General features: G+C 32.8%; 1 protein-coding gene across 5 annotated transcripts in view; it reads left to right on the top strand.

Moving 5' to 3' along the window:
- LOC143349391 (uncharacterized) overlaps positions 1 to 19,888 on the top strand; it is a 107,687-nt gene that overhangs the window by 78,261 nt on the left and 9,538 nt on the right. For all 5 annotated transcript variants that reach the window (XM_076780607.1, XM_076780608.1, XM_076780611.1 and 2 more), the window contains exons 3-8: positions 13,203 to 13,453; positions 13,578 to 13,663; positions 17,524 to 17,719; positions 17,986 to 18,353; positions 19,293 to 19,518; positions 19,633 to 19,781. In XM_076780607.1, coding sequence (XP_076636722.1) covers positions 13,203 to 13,453; positions 13,578 to 13,663; positions 17,524 to 17,719; positions 17,986 to 18,353; positions 19,293 to 19,518; positions 19,633 to 19,781 — 1,276 coding nt within the window. The remainder of the gene's footprint in view (positions 1 to 13,202; positions 13,454 to 13,577; positions 13,664 to 17,523; positions 17,720 to 17,985; positions 18,354 to 19,292; positions 19,519 to 19,632; positions 19,782 to 19,888) is intronic.

Genomic DNA, 19,888 nt, shown 5'->3' with positions numbered 1-19,888 from the left:
AAAATTTCAAATCATTTTGGAAAAATTATATTTAGTTACAGGGGTTAATTACAATCATTTTTGGTCATTACCTATACCCCTGAAATCCTATCCACTTTCGAGAAAAAAATTCGAGTAGACACTGAAATTTTTAGACGAAATTAAAAAATTTCAAATCATACTAAAAAAATTATATTTAGTTACAGGGGGCAATTACAATCGTTTTTGGTCAATAGACATGTCCTCGAAATCCTACCCACTTTCGAGAAAAAAATTCCTTACTAAGAATATCATGTCTGGCCAGAAATGTAACCCCGAAATTTCGTGCGAATTTTTAAAACGTCATAACTTCTGAACGGATGGGACGATTTTAATGTTTAAACAAGCAAACTACGCGCATTTTAGTGTAGAATATGTACAAATCGTAAAAATATTCGAAAAGTTGGTCCTTGACCTCGCAAAATGAGAAAAACGACATAGAAATGGTCAAAACTTCAATACGACCATAACTCCTACAATAGTGAATATATTTCAATGAAACTTTTTTCCGAAGTACAACTCATGAGCACCTACAAAAAAGTATTAGGCAAGATTTCCGTACAACGTCAAACAAATTTAATAAAAATCAAAAACGAATTTTTAAGAAAAATCGACAGGGGGTAGGTGCCCCAATTTTTCGGCGAAAAAAAAATATTTCAGAACGTTGTGGAAAAATTATTTTCTGTTGCGGGGGTCAATTGCAATCATTTTTGATCATTAGACATATCCCTGAAATCCTACGCACTTTCGAGAAAAAAATTCCATACCAAAAATCTAATTAGGTGCCTAAAAAACGAAAAAAAAAATTTCAAATCATTTTGGAAAAATTATTTTCGGTTGCGGGGGTCAATTGCAATCATTTTTGGACATTACCTATACCCCTGAAATCCTATCCACTTTCGAGAAAAAAATTCGAGTAGACACTGAAATTTTTAGACGAAATTAAAAAATTTCAAATCATACTAAAAAAATTATATTTAGTTACAGGGGGCAATTACAATCGTTTTTGGTCAATAGACATACCCTCGAAATCCTAACCACTTTCGAGAAAAAAATTCCTTACTAAAAATATCATTTCTGGCCAGAAATGTAGCCCCGAAATTTCGTGCGAATTTTTAAAACGTCATAACTTCTGAACGGATGGGACGATTTTAATGTGTAAAAAAGCAAACTACGCGCATTTTAGTGTAGAATATGTACAAATCGTAAAAATATTCGAAAAGTTGGTCCTTGATCCCGCAAAATGAGAAAAACTGCATAGAAATGGTCAAAACTTCAATACGACCCTAACTCCTACAATAGTGAATATATTTCAATGAAACTTTTTTCCGAAGTAGAGCTCATGGGCACCTACAAAAAAGTATTAGGCAAGATTTCCGTACAACGTCAAACAAATTTATTAAAAATCAAAAATGAATTTTTAAGAAAAATCGACAGGGGGTAGGTGTTTAAATTTTCGGCGAATAAAAAATATATCAGAACGTTCTGAAAAAATTATTTTCGGTTGCGGGGGTCAATTACAATCATTTTTGGTCATTACCTATACCCCTGAAATCCTACGCACTTTCGAAAAAAAAATTCTTTATCAAAAATCTAATTAAGTGCCTAAAAAAAGAAAAAAAAAATTTCAAATCATTTTGGAAAAATTATTTTCGGTTGCGGGGGTCAATTGCAATAATTTTTGGTGAATACACATATCCCTGAAATCCTACCCACTTTCGAGAAAAAAATTCGAGTAGGTACTGAAATTTTTAAACGAAATTAAAAAATTTCAAATCATACTAAAAAAATTATATTTAGTTACAGGGGCTAATTACAATCGTTTTTGGTCAATAGACATACCCTCGAAATCCTAACCACTTTCGAGAAAAAAATTCCTTACCAAAAATCTAATTAGGTGCCTAAAAAACGAAAAAAAAATTTTCAAATCATTTTGGAAAAATTATTTTCGGTTGCGGGGGTCAATTAGAATCATTTTTGGTGAATAGACATAACTCCAAAATCTTGCGCATTTTCGAGAAAAAAATTCAGAACGGATGGAACTTTAAACGTTAATAACTTTTTAACGAACCCTCCATCAACAAATTAATATTCTTGATTTTCGTCTTATTTTGGCCTCTAGAATCTTCCATTAAAATTTTTCCCAGTAGTGGCCGAACATCCTGTATAATATTGATATACACAAAATTGTAAGAGGCAAACATACTACGTGATATATCAATGAATTCAGAAAAGAAATCGTTCTTTTTTGTCATTATGTAAATTGTGATTTCTTTTCAAATAATGTTATAAACAAATTTTTTGTTATAAACAAATTATTTTTTACAAAATTGATGACCAGCATTTGTACGTGCATAAAAAACCATGAAACTTTTCCTTAAGAAGTTTTCTTCTATCTATGATAGTTTTTGAAATAGCCTATTGTAGCTGAAACTTTAGGGGGTCGTTTCACCCCCTAAATATGAAAAGGGGCCGATATAAAAAATACGTATATCTTATTTTTCGGTCCTTTAAAACTTATCCAAAATTCAGACCAATCGGAGGCGGACACCTAAAAAACCTTCCTCGTTAGACTAAAAGCTTGACTGTCGAGAATCAGAATCAGAGTGTGTCTATTTTGGAAAAAGTGCAGGATATACAGGGTGTTTGGTAACTGGTGGTACAAGCGAAAAGGGGATGATTCTACATGAAAAAATAAGTCTAAAATATAGAATAAAAATTTTTCATGCGAGGCTTTGTTTTCGAGAAAATCGCCTTTGAATTTTCGCCAGGTGTGCGTGCACTTAACCATGCCTTGTTATAACATATCTCGCTATAGATCATTGTCTCGATGGGTATTATTGCAATTTAAGTTTAAGTTTAAGTTAATAAACAATTCCATGACACTGGAAGCGTTTATCAACATAAACTTCAATCGAGACAATGATCTACAGCGAGATATGTTATAACAAGACATGCACACCTGACGAAAATTCAAAGGCAATTTTCTCGAAAACAAAGCCTCGCATGAGAAATTTTTATTCTACATTTTAGACTTATTTTTTCATGTAGAATCATCCCCTTTTCGCTTGTACCGCCAGTTACCAAACACCCTGTATACGCAGGACTGGAAAAGAGGGAAAGGTAGAGGCAGAGAGAGCTTCCAAAAACGAGTCAGTGGTCAAGGTTGTTAGAGTTATGGATACGATAACGGGTCACACAGTGAATAACAAACAATACATTTATTAATGTTAGGGGATAATCTCCTGTGAATGACATAGGTGGTGATTTGGTTGTGGAGGTTGGTTTTGAGATAGCCTATAGTAGCTGAAACTTTAGGGGGTCGTTTCACCCCCTAAATATGACAACGGGCCGATATAAAAAATACGTATATCTTATTTTTCGGTCCTTTAAAACTTATCCAAAATTCAGAACAATCGGAGGCGGACACCTAACAAACCTTCTGAGAAATGCTATCTCTAAAACAGTTAGAGAATCCGGTACACTAAATTCACAGAATTTAAGGAAGATAGATAAGCCGTAGGATACGCGTATCCAAGTTTTAAACTTATGGATGTACGAGGGAAATTATCGTCTACGTGGGAAATACTCCATGTAATGCTTTCCGGTATGGGACTCGTGAGATTTCTCGAGCGATTTTTATCGTTACATTCCTTCCCCTGCAGACTAGTTACAATAGAAAGAATGGGTCTCCCTATTAAAAAGTAGATTCCTCAGAGAAAAGTACTCCCATCAAAGAAAGTCTTTATTCGGTAGTTTACAATGTAATTTGCACAAAAAGATTGTTAAACGTCCGTGTCACACATTATGTTCGGAATTCGTGGGAAATGCGGTACAGAAAGCAGGTCACGTTATTTATAATAATTTTTGCGTACCGTAGTAGTAGAATACGCAACAAACAAATCGTACTAAATCGTTTAGTGTTGGGCATTAACTTTTAACTCTAAGCGTGATGCGTTTTCACATTTATTTTTTTAATGCGTAGCTTACAATTATTGAGGGTGTTCGAACATGGGAAAAATTTTAATGGGGGATTCTAGAGGCCAAAATAAGACGAAAATCAGGAATATTAATTTGTTGATGGAGGGTTCGTTAAAAAGTTATTAACGTTTAAAGTTCCACCCGTTCTGAATTTTTTTCTCGAAAATGCGCAGGATTTCGGGGGTATGTGTAATGACCAAAAATGATTGTAACTGACCCCCGCAAACGAAAATAATTTTTCTAGAACGATTTGAAATTTTTTTCTTCCCCGTCGAAAAATTTCACACATTCTCGAATTTTTTTCTAGAAAGTGGGTGGGATTTCGAGGGTATGTCTAATGACCAAAAATGATTGTAATTTACCCCCGCAACCGAAAATAATTTTTCCACAACGTTCTGAAATATTTTTTTTTCGCCGAAAATTTAGGCACCTACCCCCCGTCGATTTTTCTTAAAAATCCGTTTTTGATTTTTAATAAATTTGTTTGACGTTGTACGGAAATCTTGCCTAATACTTTTTTGTAGGTGCCCATGAGCTCTACTTCGGGAAAAAGTTTCATTGAAATATATTCACTATTGTAGGAGTTATGGTCGTATTGAAGTTTTGACCATTTCTATGCTGTTTTTCTCATTTTGCGGGGTCAAAGACCAACTTTTCGAATATTTTTACGATTTCTACATATTCTACACTAAAATGCGCGTAGTTTGCTTTTTTAAACATTAAAATCGTCCCATTCGTTCAGAAGTTATGACGTTTTGAAAATTCGCATGAAATTTCCGGGTTACATTTCTGGCCTGAAATGATATTTTTAGTAAGGAATTTTTTTCTCGAAAGTGGTTAGGATTTCGAGGGTATGTCTATTGACCAAAAACGATTGTAATTGCCCCCTGTAACTAAATATAATTTTTTTAGTTTGATTTGAAATTTTTTAATTTCGTCTAAAAATTTCAGTACCTACCCGAATTTTTTTCTCGAAACTGGGTAGGATTTCAGGGGTATAGATAATGACCAAAAATGATTGTAATTGACCCCTGTAACTAAATATAATTTTTCCAAAATGATTTGAAATTTTTTTTTCGTTTTTTGGGCACCTAATTAGATTTTTGGTAAGGAATTTTTTTCTCGAAAGTGCGTAGGAATTCAGGGATATGTGTATTCACCGAAAATGATTGTAATTGACCCCCGCAACCGAAAATAATTTTTCCACAACGTTCTGAAATATTTTTATTTCGCCGATAATTTAGGCACCTACACCCCGACGATTTTTCTTAAAAATTCGTTTTTGATTTTTAATAAATTTGTTTGACGCTGTACGGAAATCTTGTCTAATACTTTTTTGTAGGTGCCCATGAGCTGTACTTCGGAAAAAAGTTTCATTGAAATATATTCACTATTGTAGGAGTTATGGTCGTATTGAAGTTTTGACCATTTCTATCCTGTTTTTCTCATTTTGCGGGGTCAAGGACCAACTTTTCGAATATTTTTACGATTTGTACATATTCTACACTAAAATGCGCGTAGTTTGCTTTTTTAAACATTAAAATCGTCCCATTCGTTCAGAAGTTATGACGTTTTAAAAATTCGCATGAAATTTCGGGGTTACATTTCTGGCCAGAAATGATATTTTTGGTAAGGAATTTTTTTCTCGAAAGTGGTTAGGATTTCGAGGGTATGTCTATTCACCAAAAACGATTGTAATTTGCCCCTGTAGCTAAATATAATTTTTTTAGTATGATTTGAAATTTTTTAATTTCGTCTAAAAATTTCAGTACCTACTCGAATTTTTTCTCGAAAGTGGGTAGGATTTCAGGGGTATAGGTAATGACCAAAAATGATTGTAATTGACCCCTGTAACTAAATATAATTTTTCCAAAATGATTTGAAATTTTTTTTTCGTTTTTTAGACACCTAATTAGATTTTTGGTAAGGAATTTTTTTCTCGAAAGTGCGTAGGATTTCAGGGATATGTCTAATGACCAAAAATGATTGTAATTGACCCCCGCAAGTAAAAATAATTTTTCCAGAACGTTCTGATATATTTTTTATTCGCCGAAAATTTAGGCACCTACCACCTATCGATTTTTCTTAAAAATTCGTTTTTGATTTTTACTAAATTTGTTTGACGTTGTACGGAAATCTTGCCTCATACTTTTTTGTAGGTGCCCATGAGCTGTACTTCGGAAAAAAGTTTCATTGAAATATATTCACTATGGTAGGAGTTATGGTCGTATTGAAGTTTTGACCATTTCTATGCTGTTTTTCTCATTTTGCGGGGACAAGGACCAACTTTTCGAATATTTTTACGACTTGTACATATTCTACACTAAAATGCGCGTAGTTTGCTTTTTTAAACATTAAAATCGTCCAATCCATTCAGAAGTTATGACATTTTAAAGATTTGCATGAAAATTTGGGCAGACATTCAGTTATGACATTTTAAAGATTTCAAAGTGTTAAGGAACAGTTTTTCGTATATTTTTGGAATTTCTACATATTCTTCACCAAAATACGTGTTGTTTGCATATTGAAAAATTAAAATCGTCCAATTCGTTCAGAAGTTACGATGTTTCAAATAATCGCATGAAATTTCTGGGGTACCATTTCAGACCTCAGAATGTATTTTCGATTAGGAATTTTTTTCTCGAAAGTGGTTAGGATTTTAAGGGTATGTCTATTGACCAAAAACGATTGTAATTTGCCCCTGTAGCTAAATATAATTTTTTTAGTATGATTTGAAATTTTTTAATTTCGTCTAAAAATTTCAGTACCTACTCGAATTTTTTTCTCGAAAGTGGTTAGGATTTCAGGGGTATAGGTAATGACCAAAAATGATTGTAATTGACCCCTGTAACTAAATATAATTTTTCCAAAACGATTTGAAATTTTTTTTTTTCGTTTTTTGGGCACCTAATTACATTTTTAGTAATGAATTTTTTTCTCGAATGTGCGTAGGAATTCAGGGGTATGGGTAATGACCAAAAATGATTGTAATTGACCCCCACAACCAAAAATAATTTTTCCAAAACGATTTAGAAATTTTTTTTCCGCCGAAAAATTTCACACCTTCTCAAATTTTTGTCTAGAAAATGGCTAGGATTTTGGGGGTATGTCAATTCACCAAAAATGATTGTAATTGACCCCCACAACCGAAAATAATTTTTCCAGAACGATTTGAAATTTTTGAATTTAATTGTTAATAACTTTTTAACGAAGCCTCCATCAACAAATTGGTATTCTTGATTTTCGTCTTATTTTGGCCTCTAGAATCCCCCATTAAAATTTTTCCCAGGACTGGCCGAACACCCTGTATATTGTACAAATTGAAAAGTAATGCAACGCGTTTGTCAGGTCTGGTACACTTTCAAAAATTCCAGAATGTTATTATTACACAGGTTGTTTACGTTACGCGATCTCATTGCCGCAGCGTGATTACGCAAACGACAATTGTCAAAATGACGCGAATATCCTGTTTGTTACGTCGCGTACGGTAAAAAAATATCATTGACTCAAGGCTCCATCTCAGAGTACCAGGTGCTTTTCGATCGAACTCGGTCCCTTAGCATTGAACGACTTTCTAATTAATGAAATGTTACGTTCTTGACGGGGCAGGTAGTATTGCTGTTGCATAAGTGCACGATATGAAACAGGGGACAATGAATTTTTCTTTATTCTGTTAAAATGAGAAACTATCAAGCAGAATCAAAGGATGTTGGAAAGGAGAATACATTTGCACAGCCATTCAATCTCAAATTTTTCAACAACTTTGTCTTGTTTATATTAGGATCTTTATTTATTCAAATACACTAATCTACTCGAATCTAAGATAGCACTGTTTTATATTCAGTTCTATTGGTTTTCTCGCATAATAGAAGATCTTGACACAATTTGACATCAGACGATAGCTTATTTCTAACTGGTAGCACCAAGTATCCTGTTTTAGTCAACTTTCTCCTACAGGTTGTACTAGTATTTTTGAACAACGTTGTCTTGTGGTTTATATTAGGATCTGTATTTATTCAAATACACTAATCTACACGAATCTATGATAGCATTGTTTTATACTTAGTTCTATTGGTTCTCTCTCATAATAGAAGATATTGACACAATTTGACATCAGATGATAGCTTGTTTCTAACTGGTAGCACCAAGTATCCTGTTTTAGTCAACTTTCTCCTACAGGTTGTACTAGTATTTCTCAACAATGTTGTCTTGTTGTTTATATTAGGATCTTTATTTATTCAAATGCATTAATCTATACGAATCTAAGATAGCACTGTTTTATATTTAGTTCTATTGGTTTTCTCTCATAATAGAAGATATTGACACAATTTGACATCAGACGATAGCTTGTTTCTAACTGGTAGCACCAAGTATCCTGTTTTAGTCAACTTTCTCCTACAGGTTGTACTAGTATTTCTCAACAATGTTGTCTTGTTGTTTATATTAGGATCTTTATTTATTCAAATGCACTAATCTATACGAATCTAAGATAGCACTGTTTTATACTTAGTTCTATTGGTTTTCTCGCATAATAGAAGATCTTGACACAATTTGACATCAGACGATAGCTTATTTCTAACTGGTAGCACCAAGTATCCTGTTTTAGTCAACTTTCTCCTACAGGTTGTACTAGTATTTTTGAACAACGTTGTCTTGTGGTTTATATTAGGATCTGTATTTATTCAAATACACTAATCTACACGAATCTATGATAGCATTGTTTTATACTTAGTTCTATTGGTTCTCTCTCATAATAGAAGATATTGACACAATTTGACATCAGATGATAGCTTGTTTCTAACTGGTAGCACCAAGTATCCTGTTTTAGTCAACTTTCTCCTACAGGTTGTACTAGTATTTCTCAACAATGTTGTCTTGTTGTTTATATTAGGATCTTTATTTATTCAAATGCATTAATCTATACGAATCTAAGATAGCACTGTTTTATATTTAGTTCTATTGGTTTTCTCTCATAATAGAAGATATTGACACAATTTGACATCAGACGATAGCTTGTTTCTAACTGGTAGCACCAAGTATCCTGTTTTAGTCAACTTTCTCCTACAGGTTGTACTAGTATTTCTCAACAATGTTGTCTTGTTGTTTATATTAGGATCTTTATTTATTCAAATGCACTAATCTATACGAATCTAAGATAGCACTGTTTTATACTTAGTTCTATTGGTTTTCTCGCATAATAGAAGATCTTGACACAATTTGACATCAGACGATAGCTTATTTCTAACTGGTAGCACCAAGTATCCTGTTTTAGTCAACTTTCTCCTACAGGTTGTACTAGTATTTTTGAACAACGTTGTCTTGTGGTTTATATTAGGATCTGTATTTATTCAAATACACTAATCTACACGAATCTATGATAGCATTGTTTTATACTTAGTTCTATTGGTTCTCTCTCATAATAGAAGATATTGACACAATTTGACATCAGATGATAGCTTGTTTCTAACTGGTAGCACCAAGTATCCTGTTTTAGTCAACTTTCTCCTACAGGTTGTACTAGTATATTTGAATAACGTTGTCTTGTTGTTTATATTAGGATCTGTATTTATTCAAATACACTAATCTACACGAATCTAAGATAGCACTGTTTTATATTTAGTTCTATTGGTTTTCTCGCATAATAGAAGATATTGACACAATTTGACATCAGACGGTAGCTTGTTTCTAACTGGTAGCACCAAGTATCCTGTTTTAGTCAACTTTCTCCTACAGGTTCTACTAGTATTTTTGAGCAACGTTGTCTTGTTGTTTATATTAGGATCTGTATTTATTCAAATACACTAATCTACTCGAATCTAAGATAGCACTGTTTTATATTTAGTTCTGTTGGTTTTCTCGCATAATAGAAGATATTGACACAATTTAACATCAGACGATAGCTTGTTTCTAACTGGTAGCACCAAGTATCCTGTTTTAGTCAACTTTCTCCTACAGGTTGTACTAGTATTTTTGAACAACGATGTCTTGTGGTTTATATTAGGATCTTTATTTATTCAAATACACTAATCTACACGAATCTAAGATAGCACTGTTTTATATTTAGTTCTATTGGTTTTCTCCAATAATAGAAGATATTGACACAATTTGACATCAGACAATAGCTTGTTTCTAACTGGTAGCACCAAGTATCCTGTTTTAGTCAACTTTCTCCTACAGGTTGTACTAGTATTTTTGAACAACGTTGTCTTGTTGTTTATATTAGGATCTTTATTTATTCAAATACACTAATCTACACGAATCTAAGGTAGCACTGTTTTATATTTAGTTCTATTGGTTTTCTCTCATAATAGAAGATATTGACACAATTTGTGATCAGCCGATAGCTTGTTTCTACCTTGTAGCACCAAGTATTCTGTTTTAGTCAACTTTCTCCTACAGGTTGTGCTAGTATATTTGAATAACGTTGTCTTGTTGTTTATATTAGGATCTGTATTTATTCAAATACACTAATCTACACGAATCTAAGATAGCACTGTTTTATACTTAGTTCTATTGGTTTTCTCGCATAATAGAAGATATTGACACAATTTGACATCAGACGATAGCTTGTTTCTAACTGGTAGCACCAAGTATCCTGTTTTAGTCAACTTTCTCCTACAGGTTGTGCTAGTATTTTTTAGCTAAACTATGTCAATGTTTTCTATAAGTAGAAATAAAAAAAGTCCCTTCCACAAGATAATTCTATAAATACTATATTAAAAAATAGTGACCAAACCATGAAACACAATTTGACAATGATAGCTAATATTTTGAAGTGAATTATCAAAACGATTAATAGAGATTCCATGATTAATTCTATCTCAAGTAGCAAGCATATCTCCCAATGAAAAAATTGATCTATCGTTACTGCATTATCTCGACTAAATTATTAATTATAGATCAAGGATGTGTAAAATGTTTCTATACATAACAAACCTACCAGAACCTACTTTCTCTTTGTTTCTCATTATGGATAGCAGTGTTTTCTATGGGAAACTTATTTGTACAAATAGAAAACAAGTTTACATGAAAGCAACTACAAGAAAATGATACAGACTTCTTACAGAAATATCCTATGGTACAAACTATTTCATTGTTTCATTTCAATGTTTTTTATGTGCCACTTTGTTGCAATTTCTCCAATAACAAATCTTTCTCTCAATGAAAATTTCATTAAAGGAGGCTGTAACAAATTGCCATTTAACATGCAATACTTTTAATTAATTATTGATCGTTTTAATAAACATATTTCTTTTACTTATGAAGAAAATAGTATACTCTTAATTTTTTAAACCCTATGTTGTGTACTAGTCCTTTGTCTCGCATAACAAGACACTTTTTCAAAACTTAACTACCATGTTATATAGGAGAATACTTGAATATAAATATCAATATACATATACATTGTTATTCACAGAGAAAACAGAATAATACAAAGTTTTTATAATCGGTTTCGCGACGAAACTTTCTCTGTTCCATTAATTTAATTACACCTTTCTTGCCATGTATATGTATAATTACACTTTGGTTATTATCTGTGTTTAAATATACAGTGATGATCACTTAAAATTGCACACCTAGCAGTTCAGCCGATATTTTTTCAATAAAACATGAAAATTTTACTAAATTATTGAAACTCGTATAGAGGACATATAGTGTAATATTTCTTTATTTGATACATAACAACAATATAAAAAATCTTTTAGTAGTAATCAGTAAATTAAATCAAATTTGAGATTGCATATGAAACTTAGCTGTCACTTTTAGAATAATATATAGTAAAAATTGTTTGTATTAATATTTAGTTGGGTAACTAAATGCATTTTGAACACACTGCAGTCATCGAGTTGATTTTACTAAATTCTCACAAAATTCAGGTGTTATTTTCGACCATTCTTCTTGCAAAGCTTTTCTAAGGCTTTCCTTGTTTGTAATATTGCGTAATCTTACTCTTTTGTCCAATTACATTTCTCCAAAACGTAAACTGTTACACATAGCAAACTCGTACCTCTTTTTCCTATTTTGCAAACTTATGAACAGCTTCTTTCAAGCAACTCTTCCATGATACTTCTTTATTCTTAATACTCTTCTAATGGTTGAGACACTTGCTTTCTTATTTAAATATTTTTCAACTTCCAACGCTAATTTTGGAGCACTAATCCTAGGATCATCCTTAATTTTTCTAACAATCCATCGTTCAACCCTGATATTCAATTTCTTATCAGACCTCTCTTTTAATTTATTCATCTCCTCTTCTTTGTATCATTTTATTATACATTAAACTGTGCTTCTACTTCAATTAACAATTTTACTAATTCCATTATAACTTTTTTTGTTTCTATAGTAATAAATAATTAACGCTCTGCTACTGTAGTTTGTTGTATTTTAAGTCTTTTTTATTAATTTCTTGGCAAAACAACGCATATAACAATCAGAATACTTCTAAATCAGATGCAATCATTGCTAAGCATTGTTAGACAAAAAGCAATTGGGGATTCACCGGATTTCCAGTGCTACCAACAGTCACGCAACCTTAAATTTTATTAAATTTACTGATTACTACTAAAAGTTTCTTTGTATTGTTATTATCTATCAAATAAAGAAACATTACACTATATGCCTCTATACAAGTTTCAATAATTCAGTACAACTTTCATATTTTATTTAAAAAAAAACAACTGAACCCCTAGGTGTTAGATTTTAAGTTACAGTCACTGTATGCTATTCATAAGTTGGAGCATTCCTTTTGCCCAGTAAGGAAAAATATTAATGAGGATTTGTAGTTAAGCCAGTAGTTCATAGTATTTACAGAACTATAAAATCCGTGATATCTTTTAATCTAAATCAATTGCGTTTATTCGTGCGACTTAATCTGATTACTCTAAGGTTAATGACGTTTTCCATGACGCCAGAGAAACTTGTTAGATATTCGTGCACGCGATGTTGCGTGAGTACACGCAGATTGTGTCGTCCTATATACCTCGGCCAGATGAAGGAATAATGATTTTCATTATCAACGACTTTCGCTTTGCTTTATTTTCCCAGCAAGATATTAATGGGTTTTCTAATGGAAATACGGCACCTACATTATCAATAGCTAGTTCAAGCAAAGAATCACGAAACACAGTTCTTGGTACGAACATAACGCTTGCAATAATTTGGCATTTTAATATTACAAACAGAGCGATTGCTTTTTCTTGCAGAGGGACGCAGAAGCCATTCGCGGTACACTGTATCTTGGTGTGGCCCTTGCAATTTCGTGGATAATAGGTGCAGCAGGATTATCGTTGGCATGGCTGGTATTAGTTCTGGCATTGGCGGGGACAATATTTAAAGCAAGAATATCTCGTCTTCTTCAATCAGCGCTTCAACACGAATTAGCCAGACTACGTCGAAGAAGGGCTCTATACAAGGATGAAACCGCAGAATGGTTAAGTTTACTCCTTAACAAATGGTAAGTATTGGTTTCATATTATACATCGATTGATTTTTAATAATATGCTCAATCAGATACTTTTTAATGTATATAGATTTCATGTTTTATGTACACATACGTAATATAATTTCTCATGACGCAGGTGGAGATTTAGTGCTGCAAGTATATTTTATTTAGCAAAGGAAAGGCTAGAGCCTCTCTTAAACGAAGCTAAACCTGGAATACTTGGTAAGATAAATTTCAATTGCAAAACAAGATTTAGTCGAAAGTATTGAAAGTGAAATTTTTAAGAGATAGAATTATGTACATAAGAAAATATCAAACGATAATGTTTAGGTAAATGTAATTTCTTTCCAACAATTTCGTTGTACGTTAACATTAGTTCATGGAAACATCCAAACTCTGTGTTAATTTTTAATTTTATACAGGGTGTTCGGTCACCCCTGGGAAAAATTTTAATGGGGGATTCTAGAGACCAAAAAAAGACGAAAATTAAGAATACCAATTTGTAGATGGAGGCTTCGTTATTAACAATTAAATTCAAAAATTTCAAATCGTTCTGGAAAAATTATTTTCGGTTGCAGAGGTCAATTACAATCATTTTTGGTCATTAGACATAACATCGAAATCCTACGCATTTTCGAGAAAAAAATTCGAGTAGGTACTGAAATTTTAAGATGAAATTAAAAAATTTCAAATCATACTAAAAAAATTATATGTAGTTACAGGGGTCAAGTACAAGCATTTTTGGTGAATAGACATACCCCGAAATCCTACGCACATTCAAGAAAAAAATTCCTTGCCGAAAATCTAATGTGAGGCCAGAAATGCATCCCTGAAATTTCATAAATATCTTTAAAACGTCGTAACTTCTGAACGGATTGAAGGATTTTAATGTTTAAAAAAGCAATCGACGCGTATTTTAGAAGGGAATATGTAGAAATTCTAAAAATATAGGAAAAGTTGCTCCTTGATCCCGTAAAATGTGAAAAACCCCATAAAAGTGATCCAATTTTTGAACGGCCATAACTCCTACAAAAGTGAATATATTTCAATGAAACTTTTTTCTGAAATAGAGCTCATGAGTATCTACAAAAAAATATTATACAACTTTTCTGTAGGACGTCAAATAAAATTACTAAAAATCAAAAACCAATTTTTAAGAAAAATCGACGGAGGTGCCTAAATTTTTCAGTGAAAAAAAATATTTCAAAGCGTTCTGAAAAAATTATGTTCAGTTGCGGGGTTCAATTACAATCATTTTTTATGAATAGATATACCCCCCAAATCTTACCCAGTTACGAGAAAAAAATTCGAGAAGATGTGAAATTTTTCGACAAAATTAAAAAATTTCAAATTGTTCTAAAAAAATTATTTTTGGCTGCAGGGGTCAATTACAATCATTTTTGGTCAATAGACAAACCCTTGAAATCCTAACCATTTTCGAGAAAAAAATTCCTCATCGAAAATATAATTTCAGGCCAGAAAGGCTTCCCATTTTCATGTGAATCTTTAAAACATCATAACTTCTGAACGGATTGGACAATTGTAATGTTTAAAAAAGCAAACGACGTGTATTTAAGTGTAGAATATGTAGAAATTCTAACAATAATGAAAAAGTTGTTCCTTGACCCCGTAAAATGTGAAAAACCCCATAAAAGGGATCCAATATTTAAACGGCCATAACTCCTACAATAGTGAATATATTTCAATGAAACTTTTTTCTGAAGTAGAGCCCATAGGTACCTACAAAAAAGTATTAAACAACTTTTCTGTAGGGTGTCAAACAAAATTATTAAAAATTTAAAAACGAGTTTTTAGGAAAAATTGACGAGGTAGGGTGCCTAAATTTTTCAGCGAAAAAAAAATATTTCAAAACGTTCTGGAAAAATTATTTTCGGTTGCGGGGGTCAATTACAATCATTTTTGGTCAATAGACATACCCTCAAATTCCTACCCACTTTGGAGAAAAAAATTCGAGAATGTGTAAAATTTTCGACAAAATTAAAAAATTACAAATCGTTGTAAAAAAATTATTTTCGATTGCAGGGATCAATTATAATCATTTTCGGTCAATAGATATACCCTCGAAATCCTAACCATTTTCGAGAAAAAAATTCTTTACCGAAGGTATAATTTCAGGCTAGAAATGCTTCTCATGCGAATCTTTAAAACAGCATAACTTCTGAATGGATTAGACGATTTTAATGTTCAAAAAGCCAAACGCTGCGTATTTTACTGTAGAATATGTAGCAATTATAAAAATATTCGAAAAGTTGTTCCTTGGCCCCGTAATGTTAGAAAAACCCCCATAAAAATGATCCAATTTTCAAACAGCCATAACTCCTACAATAGTGAATATATTTCAATGAAACTTTTTTCTGAAGTAGAGCCCATAGGTGCCTACAAAAAAGTATTAAACAACTTTTCTGTAGGGTGTCAAACAAAATTATTAAAAATTAAAAACGAATTTTTAAGAAAAATTGACGGGGGGTAGGTGCCTAAATTTTTCAACGAAAAAAAAATATTTTAAATCGTTCTGAAAAAATTATTTTCGATTGCAGGGATCAATTATAATCAGTTTTGGTCAATTGACATACCCTCGAAATCCTAACCATTTTCGAGAAAAAAATTCTTCATCGAAAATATAATTTCAGACCAGAAAGGTTTCTCATGCGAATCTTTAAAACAACATAACTTCTGAACGGATTAGACGATTTTAATGTTTCAAAATGCAAACAACGCGTATTTTGGTGGAGAATATGTAGCAATTATAAAAATATTCGAAAAGTTGTTCCTTGGTCCCGTAATGTTAGAAAAACCCCCATAAAAATGGTCCAATTTTCAAACAGCCATAACTCCTACAATAGTAAATATATTTCAATGAAACTTTTTTCTGAAGTAGAGCCCATAGGTACCTACAAAAAAGTATTAAACAACTTTTCTGTAGGGTGTCAAACAAAATTATTAAAAATTTAAAAACGACTTTTTAAGAAAAATCGACGGGGGGTAGGTGCCTAAATTTTTCAACAAAATTAAAAAATTTCAAATCGTTCTAAAAAAATTATTTTCGATTGCAGGGGTCGATTACAAACATTTTTGGTGAATAGACATACCCTCAAATTCCTACCCACTTTCGAGAAAAAAATTCCTTACCGAAAATATAATTTCAGGCCAGAAATGCTTCCCGTCATGCGAATCTTTAAAACACTATAACTTCTGAACGGATTGGACGATTTTAATGTTCAAAAAGCCAAGTGCAGCGTATTTTACTGTAGAATATGTAGCAATTATAAAAATATTCGAAAAGTTGGCCCATGACCCCGCAAAATGAAAAAAACCCCATAAAAAATGGTCCAATTTTCAAACAGCCATAACTCCTACAATTGTGAATATATTTCAATGAAACTTTTTTCTGAAGTAGAGCCCGTAGGTACCTACAAAAAAGTATTAAACAACTTTTTTGTAGGGTGTCAAACAAAATTATTAAAAATTAAAAACGAATTTTTAAGAAAAATCGACGGGGTGTAGGTGCCTAAATTTTTCGACAAAATTAAAAAATTTCAAATCGTTCTAAAAAAATTATTTTCGATTGCAGGGGTCGATTACAAACATTTTTGGTGAATAGACATACCCTCAAATTCCTACCCACTTTGGAGAAAAAAATTCGAGAAAGTGTGAAATTTTTCGACAAAATTAAAAAATTTCAAATCGTTCTAAAAAAATTATAATTAGTTACAGGGGTCAATTACAACCATTTTTGGTCAATAGACATATCCCCGAAATCCTGTGCATTTTCGAGAAAAAAATTCTTTACGGAAAATCTAATTTGGCGCCTAAATTTGTCGACGTTGTTAAACGTTAATAACTTTTTAACGAAGCCTCCATCAACAAATCGGTATTCTTCATTTTCGTCTTATTTTGGCCTCCAGAATTAAAATTTTTCCCAGGGTTGGCCGAATACCCTGTATATTCAATAAATATTTCCAAAATTAATAAATTCATTGTATCGTTTTACGTTTCCTTTCATATTTGCTGAATATATAACAATCATATGCGAACAGTTCTTATAAGAAATGTTATTTCAGGTCCACTGGAGCTAAGGGAGCTTACTCTTGGCGAGCAAACCCCGTGCGTTACACGTGTAAGAACTTTAGATTATACCAGCGATGACGACGTTCTCGATGGCCAAAGTGGACAAACAAAACTGTCCATCGAAGCTGATGTGCGTCTCGATTGCGAGCAATTTCGTATGCTCATCACGACAAGACTGTTTGGAAAAGGGTCAGTGCACACGCACATTTATCACTTCTTTTTGTTTTCAAGAGAATTATCTAACGCCCAAGAGAACAAGTAGAAAGTTATATTAAACGATACCTTCCCAGTAGATCATGTATCAATAATCTAACATTTAAAGAATATTCTATCAAATGCTTGGAGTATTGCAAAAAGATATTCCTACAATATTCCGTGTTGTATGTGTTGTTTAATTTAACTCTCGCAGTATTTAATCGAGAATCTCAACTGAAAGATTTATTGTTCAATTAAAGAGTCGGCATGGACGTCGATCTAGCCGTGGAGAAACTATCTCTCTCTGGAACTATCCTCACCACTCTGACCCTTAACTCCATGGCACCGTTTCCGCACGCAACCTCTTTAAGCGTGAGTTTCTTGGAGAAACCGGACGTTTGGTTCAGCGTGAGAATTCTACGGGCCGTACAAATGATGGAGATGCCTTTAATTAAGACCTGGATCCACGCGGTGGTCACGGACGCTTTAGCCAGCTGGATCGTTGATCCAGGTCATTTGGAGATGGATTTAAGAGCACAAGAGCGTCCCGGACCCAGATTGGATTCCATAGCTAACTCCATACCCCAAGGAGTGCTTACTGTAGTTTTATCTCAGAATGGTTGTTCGGGTAATTACAATATAGTGTATCATCCTTCCATGAGGAGAAGGCTCAGCGTGTTTACATCCCCACTCTTGCTGCTGTCCGCTGATTGGCTGTCTTCGTCACCGTTTTCGACCAATCAGCGGACAGTAGCAGGAGTGGGGATGTAAACACGCTGTGCCTTCTTCTCGTGGAAGCACGGTACATACTGTTTTTAGATCCAAAAGGATTTAAGAGGTTAGGTAACTCTAGTATGGAAAACAAGGCAATTTTTTAAGCTACAATCAAGAAAAAGTAAACAGTCGATTATCCTGAGACTTTGCACTGTATTTAGGTATAACAAATATTTAAATACCCTTTGCAATGTTTGAGAAATATTTATAATTAAGCCTACACGGCGCCATGTTTCAGAGACACTTCATTTTTTGATGCCCAACTGGTGTGCAGGATTATGGTGAAATGGTTGTCGAAATATTCCATTAACTTTGATAATAGTCCTTAGCTTTGAAAATAAACAATATGGCAGATATTTGAAACCTAAAATCGAGTTTTTATTACTAATATTTTGCAGAATTATTAGACAATTTTTAAAAAAACGGATCGTCAATGCCCAATAAGTATAATAGTAAAGATAACTGTAGATTTTCAAAGCAATTGATCAATTAGAACCGGAGTAATTCTGCACACCGTTTTGTAGAACATAGTTCCGAGGAAAATGCATTTAAAGTTTGATAAAAGCAGATATACGTCATTGTTCGAGGCTCTAAATTTTCAGCAGAAACATTGCACTGGGGCCTTTCGCATGATTTTGAGGCTTCAAACTATTATTTAAGCCAAAAAACAAAGTATCGAATGTTTCAAAATTTTAGAGTTACCTAACCCCTTAACTAATGATTTACATTATACCGGTACTTAGTTTTTAATTAAAACTGCATCTAAAAATAGACAGTTTAATGTTGATTATAGTTCCCATTGGAGATGAAGTAAGGTGGCTGGTAGTAACACTAGGAGATCAAAAACGTGTTACGGCTCCCTTAAACTCTACGTGGAACGAGGACGTTTCGTTCCTAGTAGGAACATTGGATAATGAAAAGATTTCCATCAAATTGAAAGCAAAACGACTTGTCAGCACAATTACTTTGGCACAATTTGAATTGACGCTAGGAGTTTATAATTGGGACAACTCGCAAGTGTGAGTTAACAAAATTTAAATATCACATCGTTACATATGAAATGTTTTTCTGAAATTTGAGTTTCGCTGTGTGAGCTCACATTTTTACACTATTTTACTATTTTCATTTGACAGAATCGAAACCATATTACAACAGAAGAAACCATCTCGTAATAGTGCTAATATTCCAAACATCAATGCTCGATTAGAGTACACAACGCTTCCAAAGTTGGATCCAGATCTACCTCAGCCAGAACCAGCAGACAACAACTTACATCTATCAGGTATATTTTCAATTACCTTTCATTCCCAATGGATTCTCAGCGTGCAATTGCTGAAAGTGTATCTGGAATAGTGTAACATAAAACATTTTTTTAAAAATCGTGTCCCT

The sequence above is a fragment of the Colletes latitarsis genome, chromosome 13 (assembly GCF_051014445.1).
Source record: "Colletes latitarsis isolate SP2378_abdomen chromosome 13, iyColLati1, whole genome shotgun sequence".
Classification (NCBI taxonomy): Eukaryota; Metazoa; Arthropoda; class Insecta; order Hymenoptera; family Colletidae; genus Colletes; species Colletes latitarsis.
Note: the sequence above shows the minus strand (reverse complement) of the source record. Positions and strands in the feature narration are given on the sequence as shown.